This window comes from Vicia villosa, linkage group LG6 (assembly GCF_029867415.1).
Source record: "Vicia villosa cultivar HV-30 ecotype Madison, WI linkage group LG6, Vvil1.0, whole genome shotgun sequence".
NCBI lineage: Eukaryota > Viridiplantae > Streptophyta > Magnoliopsida > Fabales > Fabaceae > Vicia > Vicia villosa.
In genome coordinates, this window is record NC_081185.1 from 155,045,568 (window position 1) to 155,061,178 (window position 15,611).

Here is a 15,611-nt window from a genome sequence, read left to right on the forward strand (position 1 = left end):
TTTTATTAAAGTTTTCTCAAAACTGCCCTAATTGTAGGACAAAAATTTGAATTACCATTAGAGTTATTTATAAGTATATACGCTAGGTCTACTTTAAAGTTTTTATTATTTATTTTATTTTTCACCCATTAAAAATATTTGTATTTCAGTGATTGGTGTAACTTGAAATAAAATATTTTTTATTTTCTTTTCAAAAATCTGGTAAAAACATAGAATTTATATTGATCATTTTAAAAATCCGGTATAATATCTTATTATGATCAAATTACTAATAAACATTTTCAAGACTACATAAGATATAAATATACTATGTAGAAATACGAGTATTACAAAGCTGTTCAAAGTTGCAATTGTGATATGAAGCCATATGATTACAAATTAGAAACTTACTAGCTATAACAACCCAGTTGTATGAGTTAGGTTTGTTTTCCTTGAAAGTAGTTGATATGAATAGTGACCAAGCTTCTCTATAATTTCATGTTCATGCAAGTTTAGGATCAGATGGTCATCATATTTATGCAGTCTGGATAGTAGTTGACGGGTTTACAGCAATATTCATTATTGTTTTATTTGTTATTACTCTCTTTTTGAGGTTTCATCGTCGGCAAGACGCTGCTCAGATACTCCGAGAGTGAGTCAGTGAGTCAACATTTGACTCATCTATCTCGCTTCCACACGGTAAAACACGGTGCAAGATCTGTGTCTATGAATTTGAAAAATGAAGAAATAATTCATGGCTTACCATGCGGGCATGCATTCCATAAGAATTGAATGCTTGCTTTGTTTTTTAATAAATTTGCTTATACCTGCCCGAATTGTCGGGCAAAAATTTGAGATACGTTATTAATAAACCTTTGTGGCAACAAGATTATAATTTGTATTAGGTTTATTTAAAATTAAAAGTCTTATATTTTTATTATTTATTATATTTTTCTTCAAGTGAGTATTAGGCCTTTAAGAATATTTGTATTTAACTATTTGCTTTAAGTTGAATTGTTATGCCTCATCAAAAAAAAAAAAAGTTGAATTGTTATGCAGAAATAAAAAAAAGATGAAAATGACATAGTAATAGAGAAGACATGTGACAGTGAGGGAGACAGAGTCTGGAACTTAGTTTGATTTGAAAATATTAGATTCCATAATTTATATAAAATGTAATGATACTATAATGAATAGTAGAATGAGCTTGTATTATTAATGGAAATGGAAAGCAATTTCAGAAGTGTACGAACAGCTCATGAGAACAATTGCAAAAATAGTGGGATGCTGATACAGAGTAGAGAGAGAAGAGAAAATGATTACTCACTAACAGCATAAAAAATACCTCTACCCCATTACCCTTACATATAGACTACTGCTTCACAAATTCATCCCACATGGGGTGGTCCCGTTTGCTCCTGCTGCTACGTCTCAAACCAACATTTCTGGTCCACTCCCTTTCCTGGTGCGTGCTTCCCACGTTCTCTGACTCAGCAACATCTTTTCCTTCTATTGTATTCTCATTCATAACATTACCATCCCCTTTAAAAGCAACCTTGTCCTCAAGGTTGAGATTAGGGAAGTTGTGCACAACATCAACTCTGTCTTCCCATGTTGCCTCGTTACTTGGAATGCCTACCCATTTGACCAGCACTTGAGGGACCTGTTGGCTGCCTCTGAAAACAGTCCTTGTCTGCAAAATGCTTTCAGCTTGTATAATTGGACCTTCCTCCACTGTTGTGAGTGGTAATGGCAAGTAAGGGTCAGTGACTCCCCCTTTGAATTTCTTAAGTTGAGACACATGAAATGTGTTATGTATCTTTGCTGCATCAGGTAATTTTAGTTTGTATGCAACCAGTCCCACCTTAGCAATTATAGGAAAAGGACCAAAGTACCTCATTCCCAACTTCTGATGCTTCCTCAAAGCTGCCGAGTTCTGCCTGTAAGGTTGCAATTTCACCAGCACTAACTCTCCCAACTCAAAATTAACGTCAATCCTCTTCTTATCAGCATGTGATTTCATCTTCTGTTGAGCTCTCTGCAAATTAAATTTCAAGTCAGCCAAAATCTTATCACGCTGTATCAGCTGCTCTTGCAATTCTGGTTGCTCATTTGAGCTAGGGCTGTACTTCACTACCATTGGAGGGTCTCGGCCATATAAAGCCTTAAATGGAGTCATACCAATGCTTGTGTGAAAAGAGGAGTTATACCAGTATTCGGCCCAATTCAACGCCTTGTACCATGATTTGGGGTTGTTGGTAGTGAAACATCTCAGGAACATTTCCACACACTTATTAACTGCTTCTGTCTGTCCGTCGCTCTGAGGGTGATATGCTGAACTCATAGCCAAGGTTGTACCTTGTAATTGAAAGAGATGCTGCCAAAACTTGCCAGTGAACACCTTATCTCTATCGGACACAATAGATTTAGGCATGCCATGTAACTTAACAACATTCGCCATAAACGTTTCTGCCACTGATTGGCTTGTATAATCAGTCTTAAGGCCCATAAAGTGAGCATATTTTGTTAATCTATCTACCACCACCAGAATTACAGTAAAGCCAAAAGATACAGGAAGTCCAGTAATAAAATCCATTGAGACATCGTCCCATACCTGAGTAGGAATCGGTAATGGCTGCAAAAGTCCAGCTGGGGATGTATTCAAAGTTTTTGCTTGCTGACACACCAAACAATTCTCCACAAATGTCTTTACATCTTTCCTCAATGAGCTCCAGAAAAATTGAGGAGTAATTCTTGCCACAGTCCTCATAATACCTGCGTGTCCTCCAACCGGGGAAGAATGAAATTCGTGTAATATTTGTTGAATCAATGGACTCTGTTTCGGTATGACAAGTCTTCCATTCCACAACAATAACCCATCTTTCACAGTATAGGGCCCTGTAGATCCAATCCCTTGACACTCCTTCATAGTAGCTTGTAATTGAGTATCCTGAGCAGTTTCAGCCTTTAACTGTTGTACAAAAATCACTTGTGGTTCAGACCAAGCTAAGTTCATCATTCTTGATAGAGCATCAACAACTTGATTGTCTTTCCCAGGTTTGTACTCTATCTTGAAGTCATAGCCCATGAACTTGTGGAGCCAAGCTTGTTGTTCAGGCGTTTGTAGAGATTGATCTAAAAGACTTCTCAAACTCTTTTGATCTGTTCTGAGAATAAAATGGTGCCCCAGTAAATAATGTCTGAATTTGGCAAGAGCTGATGTAATGGCATGAAATTCTCTCACATATGCAGACTGATTCTGCATCCGTGGTGCCAATTTCTTGGAAAAATAAGCAATAGGATGGCCTGCTTGGCTTAAGACAGCCCCTATGCCTGTTCCGAAAGCATCGGTTTCGAGTACAAAAGGCATTTCAAAGTTGGGCAGAGCTAAAATCGGAGCACTAGTGACAGCTACTTTAAGTTCTTGAAAAGCTTTTTCTGCATACTCAGTCCAAACAAAAGCTTCTTTTTTCAGTAAGTTAGTTAATGGAGATGCTATTGAAGCATAAAATTGGATAAAACGCCTATAATATCCTGTGAGACCCAAGAATCCCCTGAGTTGTTTTAAATTCGCTGGCCTAGGCCAATCACAAACAGCTTGGACTTTGGTTTCCTCCATTGCTACGCCCTTGCCCGAGACCATATGTCCCAAATATTCCACCTCCCCTAGCCCAAAAGAGCACTTGGACAGCTTTGCATAAAGCACATGTTGTTGTAGTAACTGTAACACAGTTTCAAGATGTTTGAGATGTGAATTCCATGTAGGGCTATATACCAAAATATCGTCAAAGAAGACTAAGACACATTTCCTTAACAATTGGTGAAAAACCTTATTCATCAAACTTTGAAAAGTCGCAGGCGCATTCGTAAGACCAAATGGCATTACTAGCCATTCATAATGCCCGTGGTGTGTTCGAAATGCCGTCTTGTGTCTATCTTCCGGTTGGACCAAAATCTGATGATATCCACTTCTAAGATCTAACTTAGAAAAGTATTGAGCACCATAAAGTTCATCAATCAGTTCATCAACTGTAGGCATTGGGAAACTATCCTTAACTGTGATAGCATTAAGAGCTCTATAGTCGGTACAAAACCGCCAAGAACCATCTTTCTTCTTAACTAGAACTATAGGTGATGAAAATGGGCTAGTGCTAGGTTGTATGATGCCTTGACTCAACATATCTTGTACCATCTCTTCAATCTTTGCTTTTTGGCTATGCGGGTATCTATAGGGTTTAACCTTCACTGGTTCTGACCCTTCTTTCAAAGAAATGACATGATTGTGGTCCCTGGTTGGAGGTAAACCAGTAGGTGTTTGAAATACATTCTGATATGTGTGTAATAGCATCACCATATCGGGTTCCATGTTGGAAGGTAAGTCCAACCACCTATCTGTTGAATGCTCTGGCTCAATTAATTCCAACGTGAAGCCTTCAGCAATTGCCTGCATTTGCTGGAATCTTCTAAACAAATGTAACTGAGCCACTTCGGGTTTCTGGTTTTGTTCCCCTTGTAATGTAATAAATTTACCCTTCAAGTAAAATTTCATCATTGCTGTCGCATAATCAGCCACATGGGGTCCTAATGAAGCAAGCCAAGGTGCTCCCAAGATGACATCAGCACCTACCACAGGTAATAGGTATGCAGAAACCGTAATTTCTTGCCCATTAATTTGCAGAGACAGATCTTTTACCATGCCTTCAGCTGTCATTTTCTGGCCATTTCCCACTAGTACTTGCCACTTTGGAGCTGGTTCCACAGGTAACTTTAAACAATGGACAATTCTAGGTTGTATAAAATTGTCAGTGCTACCTCCATCTAGCAGTATAGAGACTGCCATTGACCCAATTCTGCCATGAAATCGGATAATTCCAAAACCTCCTGAGCCTTTCATTGCATTGAGGGATAAATGATGTTCAGGTGAGTCTTGTGTTATGGTTGAGTGAGGTATATCAACTGGTGGGGTTTCTTCAGTGGTGTCAGGCTCTATGTCTTCTGTTTGGATTAACATGAGGTGTTTGTTGGGACATTTATGAGTAAAAGAGAATTTATCATCACAAAAATAACAAAGGCCCTTCTCTTTCCTTAATTGCATTTCAGCAGGGGAAATTCTTCTAATGTTTGGGTTTTTCTGGTTAAGGTTCATGGGTCTAGTGGGTGGGGTGTTTAGAACAGGGGGGTTATTTGGTTTGTCAGAGAATTGGGTTTTGTTTGGAGTGAAGTGAGCTCTAGTGTTTGTGTTTGGGTTGTTTGAGTTGGTTGGTTTAGTGCTTAGGCTGGTTTTCTGGGCAATTTGTTTTTCCTCATAGACCTTAGCAAGTGCTGCGGCTTTGACAATGGAGGTTGGTGTATGTATCATCACATCCCTGCGTATATCATCATCTAATCCACTAACAAAACAATCCACAACTGCATCATTACTTAGCCCATAAACTCGGTTAGACAAGCAAGTAAATTCCATATAATAAGCATTCACAGTAGTTGTTTGTTTCAATTTAAATAAAGCACCCCTAGGGCAATCATATAATGAAGGGCCAAAATCTAATTCCAGTGCCCTAGTAAATTCTTTCCAAGACTTAAAAGGGGTAGTTCTTTGTAACATTTGAAACCATGGAACTACATCTTCATCCAAATTAACTGAAGCAATAGTGATACGATCAGCATCCGATGTATTATAGTACCCAAAAAATTGTTCAGCCTTAAAGATCCAGTCTAACACATTTTTTCCATTAAATCTCGGAAAATCGAGTTTGATTTTGCTTACCTGAAACCCAGCAGTCGTTGAGTTCTTTACACCATGCTGCACAGTTGTACCATGTTCCCGCTCCAATAATGCTTCTAGTGCCTCGGTGATTCGCGTGAGTTTGGCATCCGCAACGGCTTGATTTGCTTCTATTTTGGTGAATCGTGTGTCATTCGATGCTGCCGCAAGCTCAATAGCCTCAGCGTTCTTTTTCAGATCTGCGTACAGTTCCTTCATTCGTGTATTGTCAGCCATGATGTAGATGAAAGCACCAATGTAATGATACTATAATGAATAGTAGAATGAGCTTGTATTATTAATGGAAATGGAAAGCAATTTCAGAAGTGTACGAACAGCTCATGAGAACAATTGCAAAAATAGTGGGATGCTGATACAGAGTAGAGAGAGAAGAGAAAATGATTACTCACTAACAGCATAAAAAATACCTCTACCCCATTACCCTTACATATAGACTACTGCTTCACAAATTCATCCCACATGGGGTGGTCCCGTTTGCTCCTGCTGCTACGTCTCAAACCAACATTTCTGGTCCACTCCCTTTCCTGGCGCGTGCTTCCCACGTTCTCTGACTCAGCAACATCTTTTCCTTCTATTGTATTCTCATTCATAACATAAAAGTAGTTAATTAAATTGCATTCATCTGAATTTTAGTCTCCTTACTCTCTCCCTCTCCTTTTGACTCAATGGATACACCACCAGGTAAATGGTTCGTTCCCTCACAAGTAAACCAGCTTCTTAGTCTCCTTTTCTTTTATTTTCTAAATAACTCATATGTTGGCCATTTATAAAAAAAAGTGTAACATAAAGATCAAAATTGAGTTACTAATGGCATCTGCAATTTTAAAGAAATACTGTTTAAATTCATGCATCTCTTTTAATTTTGAAATTTAGAGTGATTGTTTTGTCGTTAGAACATTTATCTCAAAATAGTCTTGAAATTTAGAATAAATAGATTGAATCACAAGCATGATATATATATATATATATATATATATATATATATATATATATATATATATATATATATATATATATATATATATATATATATATATATATATATATATATATATATATATATATATATATATATATATATATATATATATATATATTAAAAATTATATGATGAAGAAGTAAAATAATTTTTAATTTTTTAAATAGAAATTATATTAAAAATATGTATTGAAATTTTTTATCTATTATTTTTATATAATTACAAAATAAATGCAAGAAAAATAGAAATAGTCTTCTATAAATTTTATGAAAATAATGTGTATATATGTGTGCATGCGCGCACACGTGCTTGCGCGTGTTCTTGTGTGTGTACTGTCAAGTTAATAAATTTGTAAATTTATTAGAATTTGAACTTTTGATTTTAAATAAAAACTCAATATGTGATTCTGATTTAATATATTAACTAATAATAGATTGTCGTGTTATTAGAATTTTTAGTTTAAAATGAGTCTTAATTAACTTCATCTCTTTCAAAATATTTCTTAAAATAAGGATAAATTATTGTAATTGGTTGAATCCATAACACATATTGTTGATATATAAGAAAATAATATATGTATCATTCTGTATTTGAATCTTTGAAAAGTGATTTTAAAATAAAATGTTAAAACTAACAATTAGCTTGTTATAAGAGTATTCTTTGTTGTGAATAGCATGATGAAAAATTACTGTAACTTTTAATTTTTTAAAATTGATAAAATCTAAAATTATTTTAGAGATACTATTTTTAAAAGATATATCAAAATTTATTTTATTTTCTTTTTATGATTACGAAATAATTACAAAGAAAATAAAAATTGCTTTATAAGTTTTATAAAAATATGTAAATAGTTGTTAGATTAATACTAGATGAAGTGTAAACCTAAGATTGTGCGCTTCTGATTTAATATATTATGTTGATGGTTGGTGTAATTAAAGTCACTCGTTTGTGGCAATTCAGTTCATGTTGGCACAAATCTGTTGGGTTTGGTTGAAAATATATATGTTGAAGAAGCCCCACGTTGCTTAGCTTTGTGAAGAAAGAGAGAGTCCAAGGCTATATAAAGGATTCAAGTTTTTCTATACAAGATGTACCAGTCAAAAGGACTTTAAACTTGTATTTGACTTTTTATATTTTTCTCTTATACTCTTGTTTTAGAGTGTTGTGAGGGGTAGTTAAATATTTGCTTTGGAGAGTGTGAGTGTATTGGGGCCTTGGGTGGTTGAGGGTAGTCTATGTGTTGTAATAATTTTCACATATTGTTATTCTCTTGTTGTCATTTGACAACAGTCGTGGTATTTTCTCCAGTTTTAGAGTTTCCACGTTAATATCTTGTGTTGTTATTTTCTTCCTCTTTTTCTCTATGTTTGTTATTTTCCCAACAAGTGGTATCAAGAGTCTTGGTTTAGTGGGGTATAATTTTTTTAGTATGGTCTGTGGTTGCAATTTAATTTGATCTTCCATATTAGAAAAGAAAATATATACTCTGTGTTGGTTGAGAAAATTTTGTTTTGCTGTAGGAAAAAATTTGGTTGCAGTGTCAAATTTTTCAAGTGCAGTGAAGATTGACTTAGAGATATCTGATGGAAGAATCAAGTTTGGCTTGTGAAAAATTCAAGTAAATGATATTTTGATACAATTAGGATTACACAAGACGTTGAAAGTAACATTTCCAATATGGACAAGGAGAAGTGGGAGGAATTAGATTTGAGAGCTTCAAGTACAATTCGCATGTCTTTGGCTAAGAGCTTTTAAATAAACTTGGAGGGCTATATCAAGGAAAAGGTATATCAAATTGGTTCTTGTTGAAGGAGAAGTTTCATAGCTTGCGTATGGATGAACATACACAAGTATTTAATCATTTAAGTGTTATAAATGGTATTGTTTCTGAATTAGAAACTGTTGCACTCAATATTGATGATGAAGATAAAAGCTTTGAGACTCATATGGTCTCTTCCATCTTCCTATAAGCATATTAAACCTGTTTTAACATATGGGAAAGAAACTCTGAGTTATGAAGTTGCTAGTAAAATTATTTTTAAAGAAAGAAGATTGAAGGGCGAAGATAATACTTCATCGAACTCAGTGTTGGTTGCTAGAGAAAGGTCTTATGTGAAGAAAAGCAATGAAACAAATGTGAAATGTTGGAAATGTGAAAAGATTTGACATATAAAGTATAAGTGTCCTGATGGGGCAACGTCATAGAAGAACTCTGAATCAAATGCTAGCAATGTCTCTATCTTTGTGAGAGAGGATGATCTTATTTAAAAATTGAGAAGTGTGTCCTCGTGACATTTTTGCTGTCATGGAAAAAGGACGATTTTGCTAGCGGATTAATACATGGGCATTGATGCAAAGTGTGTTGTGAAATTATGTCGATGGTTGAAGATCTTCCGACCAATATGAAAGTTACAGCATAAAATTTCAACCTCATTTTCGACATGTGAAAATTCTTGAAATAAAATGATTTAAGTTTAAGTTAAGTATATTCTTATGATTCATCTTATTTACACAAACGATACACAAACAATAATAAGAAGCAATTTAGAGCATCTATGCTTTATAGTTACAAAATAAGGTCACAAAGTACAAAAAAGAGAGCATCTAATATATTTGCATTTAATTACAGAAAAACAAAAAGAAATAATTAATATATTTTCTTTTCAAATGTCACGTATCTCATGCATCTCCCTGGTTACATCATCATCCATTCTTCACATGACCATGGCAAACTGCAAAAGAAATGGGAGTGAGAATCAGAAAATCAACCAGCATACTAATCACCATCAACATACACATCAAGACTCAGCCATACATACATACACACATGTAAAGATACATTTCTAGAAACTCATAAAAGACAAAGTGTAATAAACAAAAATAAAAAAAAAATCTTCACAGCTCACAAATATTTATTTTTTATTTTTTATTTTTTATTTTAGTAATAAATAACAAAGAATATTATTGAAATAATATACATAATTTTTTTTATCAAGTAGTTTAATGGCTGAAATTCACTTTTTTAAAGGTGAATAATTGAGATGTTGCAGATTCGAATCTACGCTATTATATATGATGTCCGTATAATGCTATTAACTGAACTGACGTAAAAAAACTAATAAATATGCATCTAAATATTTCTAACATCATTTTATATAATAAATATACTATTTCATTACTTTCAATTGTTGTCCTTATTCAAATACAAGACACTAGTAAGCTAAACATTTGATTGCCTTGCCATTGATTGATTTCATACCATTTGAAGCCCACCTAATGACCTAGACTCCTGAATGGATGAGAAATCTTGAGTATCATAAACCTTATTATGCTTAATGTTCACAAATTTAACAACCTCACTATTCATGGCGAAAGCAACCTCTCCATGCATTGCCTTATCACCCATTTGCAATGCCTCACTATTAAGCCTAAGTGGTACTAAAACCCTCACAACCAAACAAATCAAACTCGTCACAACAACATTGTAACAAATTACAAAAACTATAGCCTCAATTTGAACCACCATTTGTTTCAAACCCGCTCGAGTTGCGCCATTGTTTTGTAAACCATAGGCGAGGCCGATATATTTTTCCCAATCGGGTACCATGTAAAAGAGACGGCATAATTTAGGCACGGCAAAGAAGCCGGTGAGAATGCCACCAAGAGCGCTGGCTATGGCGTGGGTGTGGAACACCGCCATGGGGTCGTCAATATGCCTTAAGAAATTAATTTTGTTGTGGAGTACCATCATTGTGTACCATGGAATACTTCCTGACATCAATCCCATCAAAATTGCAGCCCATCCCTGCACAATTCCTATTCAAACCATGACAAATATTAGTATTTTGAATATTGCAAGTTTATAAGATCGGTAAAATAGTTCAACTGATATGTGTTAGTTGAATTAAATGAGTATAAATTATTTATCTGCGGTCAATTTTTAACAAAAATATTTATTTATATTTATGTATTAATTATAATTCAACCTTGATATACCTGCTGCCGGGGTGATGCACACGAGACCGGTGATCATGCCTTGTATGGCCCCAAATAGATTAGGCTTGCCAAAATAGAATGTATCTAGCATAATCCATACGACTATGCTAGCAGCAGTACAAACATGTGTGTTTAGCACAGCAAGAGATGCAATAGTGCTAGCCACAAACGGACCTCCACCGTTGAATCCACTCCATCCCATCCATAGCAGTCCCGCGCCTGCAACCATCATTATCATGTTGTTTGCCCCGGACGGAAATGTTTCCCTATCCTTCTCCGCTCGAGGACCCACCTATTCATAATACACCATCACATACAAAAGATCATAACTTAAAATACTTTTTCGCTTCTTAAATATAAAAAAAAATAAAAAAAAATTCAGATTCATTGAATAAATAATATATAGTTGTACGTACCCAATAAGCTGCGGTGAAACCTGCAACTCCTGCGGAGAGGTGAATAACATATCCACCAGCAAAATCAATAACACCAAGTTTAGCCAACCAACCATTAGGGGACCAAATACTAAAAGCAACAACAGTATAAGAGAATGTAACCCAAAGTGGCACAAACAACATCCATGCACGAATGTTCATTCTCCCAAGTAAAGCACCAGCTATCAAAATCAAAGTAATACCAGCAAACACACCTTGGTAAAACACCATTGTAGCATTAGGAAAATTTCCCAAAAATGCTTTTTCTAATAAAAACTTCTCATCCAATGCTACACCTGGTTTCCCCAAGAAAAATATCATTTTGTCTCCAAATGACATATGGAAAGCCCATGAAACCCAACATAGGAGAACTGCAGCGAAGGCGTAAAAGGCCATGAAAGCGGAGTTTATGGCCCATGTTTTCTTCATCAGGCTTGCGTAAAGGATCACAAGCCCGGGAATGCTTTGAAGTCCGACCATTGTTGCTGCTGTTAACTGCCATGCGTTGTCTCCTTTGTTCATCCACTCGGGGCTTGCCTCATCGGACAACAGGTTCGAAGGTAGCTCCATATTGGAGAATTGAGAATGAATTGATTAAGTTTAAGAGAGATGTGATTGATATTTAATATATGTTTTACTTGGTAGAGGACATGCAACTCGTCGTTTCTATTTACTTGTATAAGGCCGGCTTCCTTGGCACTTGGCTGTAGAACAAAGAACGGAATGAATTCTACAATAGTTAAGTATGAATCTTTTCACTCATATGCTGAAACTCTAACATGATAGGTAAATAATGTAATGACAAAGTGATGTTATTTCATATGATTTAATGTTAAAATTAATTCTAGTTTCAACGACTATAATGTGCTGCAATCACAATTGCCGTAATTACAATTGTATAGGCTATGGTAACCAAAGTTTAAAACTATAGATAAGAATACTTTTTATTGGTTTTGGTTGAAAATATTCAATGTTGAAATAGTTTCACGTTATTTATTTGTATTTAAAGAAAGAGAAAGTACAAGATTATAAGATTATATAGTGGACTCTAATTCTTCATTATTAAAAGTTAATTCAGTTGTGTACATAACTATTAGAGACAGTCAACACAAGCAAAGTGTCACAGTTTTCTATTTTTGGTTAGTTAATGTTTTCTTAACCATTTAAATAGCTCTCTAATTATATGTAAATTCTAATTACATTATAATAATATCTCTCTCCCTCAATCACTCTTATTCTCTCAATTTCTTCAATTTGCAAGTAACTTAGAAGCTAAGTTACTCAACAATTGGCATATAGAGTACTAGTTCGATCTTGAATCTCCATCCATAGCAAATGGGAGTACAGTCTCCAATCAGTTCTCAACCAATCTACCAGTTTTCAATGGAGAAAACTAGGATAGATGATGTGCGCATATCAAAGTGATATTCAAATTTCAAGATGTGATTGAAATAATGAATGATGGTTTATAGGCATTAGAGGAAAATGCTACTGAGGTGCAAAGAGTTGTTCATCGTGAAATGATCAAAAAAGTTGGAAAATACTTGTTCTTGGTCCATCAGTGTGTTGATTCAAAGGTCTTTGAGAAGATCATTGAGCAAGAAACGACCAACGATGCATGCGATATTCGGATGAAGTTGTATAATGGGGATGGGAAATTAAAGAAAGTCAAGTTGCAATCCTTAGGGAAACAATACGAGAACTGTATATAAATGATGGTGAAGCAATTGCTAAGTTTTTCTCGAAATTGGTGGCTTTGACTAATCAAATGAAGTCATGCAAAAAGAAAACTTCTGAACTGCGGAAAATGATGAAGGTTCTAAAAGCTCTTCCGACCAAATTTGATCACATTGTTGTGGCCATTGAAGAGTCCAGATATTTTTTCAGAATGAAGCTTGAAGAAATGCGAGCATCTCTTAAAGCTCGTGAGTTGAGGTTGAAACAGAGAACTTCAAAAAAGATGTCTTAACAAGCTTTGCCAGCCAAATTCTTCAAGAAAATGAAAGAAGACTCCTCAAAGAACAAGAAAGGCAAATAAAAATGAAAGACAAAATGGAATGAAAGTGACGGTGGGGAAAAAATTCAAGATGTTAAGGTGAGACAAGCAAGAATGGTGTTTCTCATAATCAAACTTCAAAAAGAATGTGGAGATGAATGAAGTATAATGTTATTGTTGCCAAAAGTCTGGATATTATGTTAGGGAATGTTACTTCAAGAAAGAATCGAAGGAGATTATTAAGGACGTAGCACAATTTTCTCATTCTTGAAGTAGTGACTAATAATAGGTCATTTTGATTGTTGATACACATTTTCTTCAATATAAAACCAATGTCTAGTACTTTGACAATGAGAACATCAATCATATGGTAGGAAATAAAAATTGTCTCATCTAGCTTGATGAATATGTGAGGAGGTCCATTAGGTTTGCAAATAGTAGCTTGGTCACATCAGAAGTATTAGAGTATTCAGTAGAATAGGATTGTGTAAACAAGCCAGTCAGCTTTAGACTGACACCTGGCAGTTGTGTCTAGTGTTACCTACTATTTCAGGTCACAGCTTGGTTCTATATAAAGCAAGTTGTGCACCTTTCTGTAACTAACTTTCGAGAAATACAACAAACAGTTGTAACAGAAATGAAAAGTTCATCTATCTTCTCTCTTTCTAATATGGTATCAGTTTAACTTCTCGATCCATGGAATCGCCTCCAGGATCACCGTCTTCTGCTCACGTTACGTCCTCCACCGCGCCGGCGACGGCGGTGCTAGACGAATCTCGTCGTCTTCAGCTCGCGCTGAAGATCGCCTACAAACTAGATGAAAAGAACTTCCATCTATGGCGTCAACAAGTTGAGCCATACATCAACGCGCATAACCTCACGGTTTAAAACTACAGATAAGCATACTTTTTATTGGTTTTGGTTGAAAATATTCAATGTTGAAATAGTTTCACGTTATTTATTTATTAAAGAAAGAGAAAGTACAAAACTGTAAGATTATATAATGGAATCTGATTCTTCATTATTAGAAGTTCACTCAGTCGTATACATAACTGTTTTTTATTTTAGAAGTTAACTCGGTCAACAAAAGCAAAGTGTCACAGTTTTTTATTTTTGGTTAGTTAGTTAATGCTTTCTTAACCATTTAAATAGCTCTCTAATATATTTTATGTAAATTCTAATTACATTCTAATAATATCTCTCTCCCTCAATAACTCCTATTCTCCCTCAATTTCTTCAATTGGCAAGTAACTTAGAACCTAAGTTACTCAACAAATTGGCATATAGAGTACTAATTCGATCTTGAATCTCCATCAATTCTTCTGATTAATTTCATCTCTTGTTCTTCACTCTTTATTTAAGTGAATCAACCACACCTTGGTTGCAAGATGATTTCGTTGCACAAAAATTCTGCTACACAATGATTATGAGAGAAGAAAAGAAAAGATGAACTAGTGAAGAAAAGAGAAATTAAGATTTGGGAGAAAACGAGAAAGAAGAAGAAAATTTTGTAGAGCTTCTCTCTGCCTTCAAAACTAAAACTTTATTTAACTTTTCTCCACACATTACAAATGATAGAGTATCTCTCTATTTATAACTAAGATTGTTTATACACCAAACAATCTCCAATGAACAAACTAAAACAAACCAAACAAATGTTAAGTCTAATTCTATCGAAGTTAACTCCTTCGACATTTTAACAACTTACTTCGACACACTAAAAATCGACAACAACAAACTCTGTTGAATTACATTCTCAACACTATTTTCATAAGGAGGTGAATCAATGTTGACAATTATCTGGATTATCTATAAAAAAATTCAAATTGAAAAATCAAATGTTAAATTTACATTTTAGAAGTAATATATTTTTAAATTAAAATATTATATTAATTAATAATAAAATTCATTTTTGAATCTTATTTTCACTTAGAGTCTGTTTGGTTCAACGGATGGGAGGGGAGGGGAGGGAATTTAATAGAGGGGAGGGGAATGGAGGGGAAGAGAGGGGAGGGTGTTTAACTAAATATATGTTTAGTTCAAAAAAGGGGAGGGGAGGGAAGGGGACGGGTTTTTACCAACATGTATGTTTGGTTCACAAGGGGAGGGGAGGGATTTTAAAATTAAATTACCTTTTTATCCTTATAAATACTGTTATTTGTTCTTCGTAAAAATAATTCTAAATAACAATAGTATTGAGTAAATTTCCCCAAATAAAAACTTGTTCGTTCATAAAACATACTATAACAGTAAACAACAGCACACATTAGTTGAACTATAGATCTTCAACACAAATCAAACAATTATCTGATCTTGATGATTCATCTAACCCAATAAAACAATCTTTATAATTAAAAATACATAAAATAATGTTAGAATGTTAAAAAAATTAGACAAGTACGGAATGAATTCAACAATAGTTAAGTATGAATCTTTTCACTCATA

The 15,611-nt window shown here is 34.6% G+C and overlaps 1 protein-coding gene across 1 annotated transcript; it reads right to left on the bottom strand.

Moving 5' to 3' along the window:
* Positions 1-9,993: 9,993 nt before the first annotated feature.
* Positions 9,994-11,740, bottom strand: LOC131612867 (ammonium transporter 2 member 4). Its single transcript, XM_058884617.1, has 3 exons — positions 11,153-11,740; positions 10,737-11,028; positions 9,994-10,556 (listed from the first exon to the last, which is right to left on the bottom strand). The coding sequence occupies exons 1-3, from the start codon at positions 11,738-11,740 to the stop codon at positions 9,994-9,996; spliced, it is 1,443 nt and encodes a 480-aa protein (XP_058740600.1).
* Positions 11,741-15,611: the final 3,871 nt, after the last annotated feature.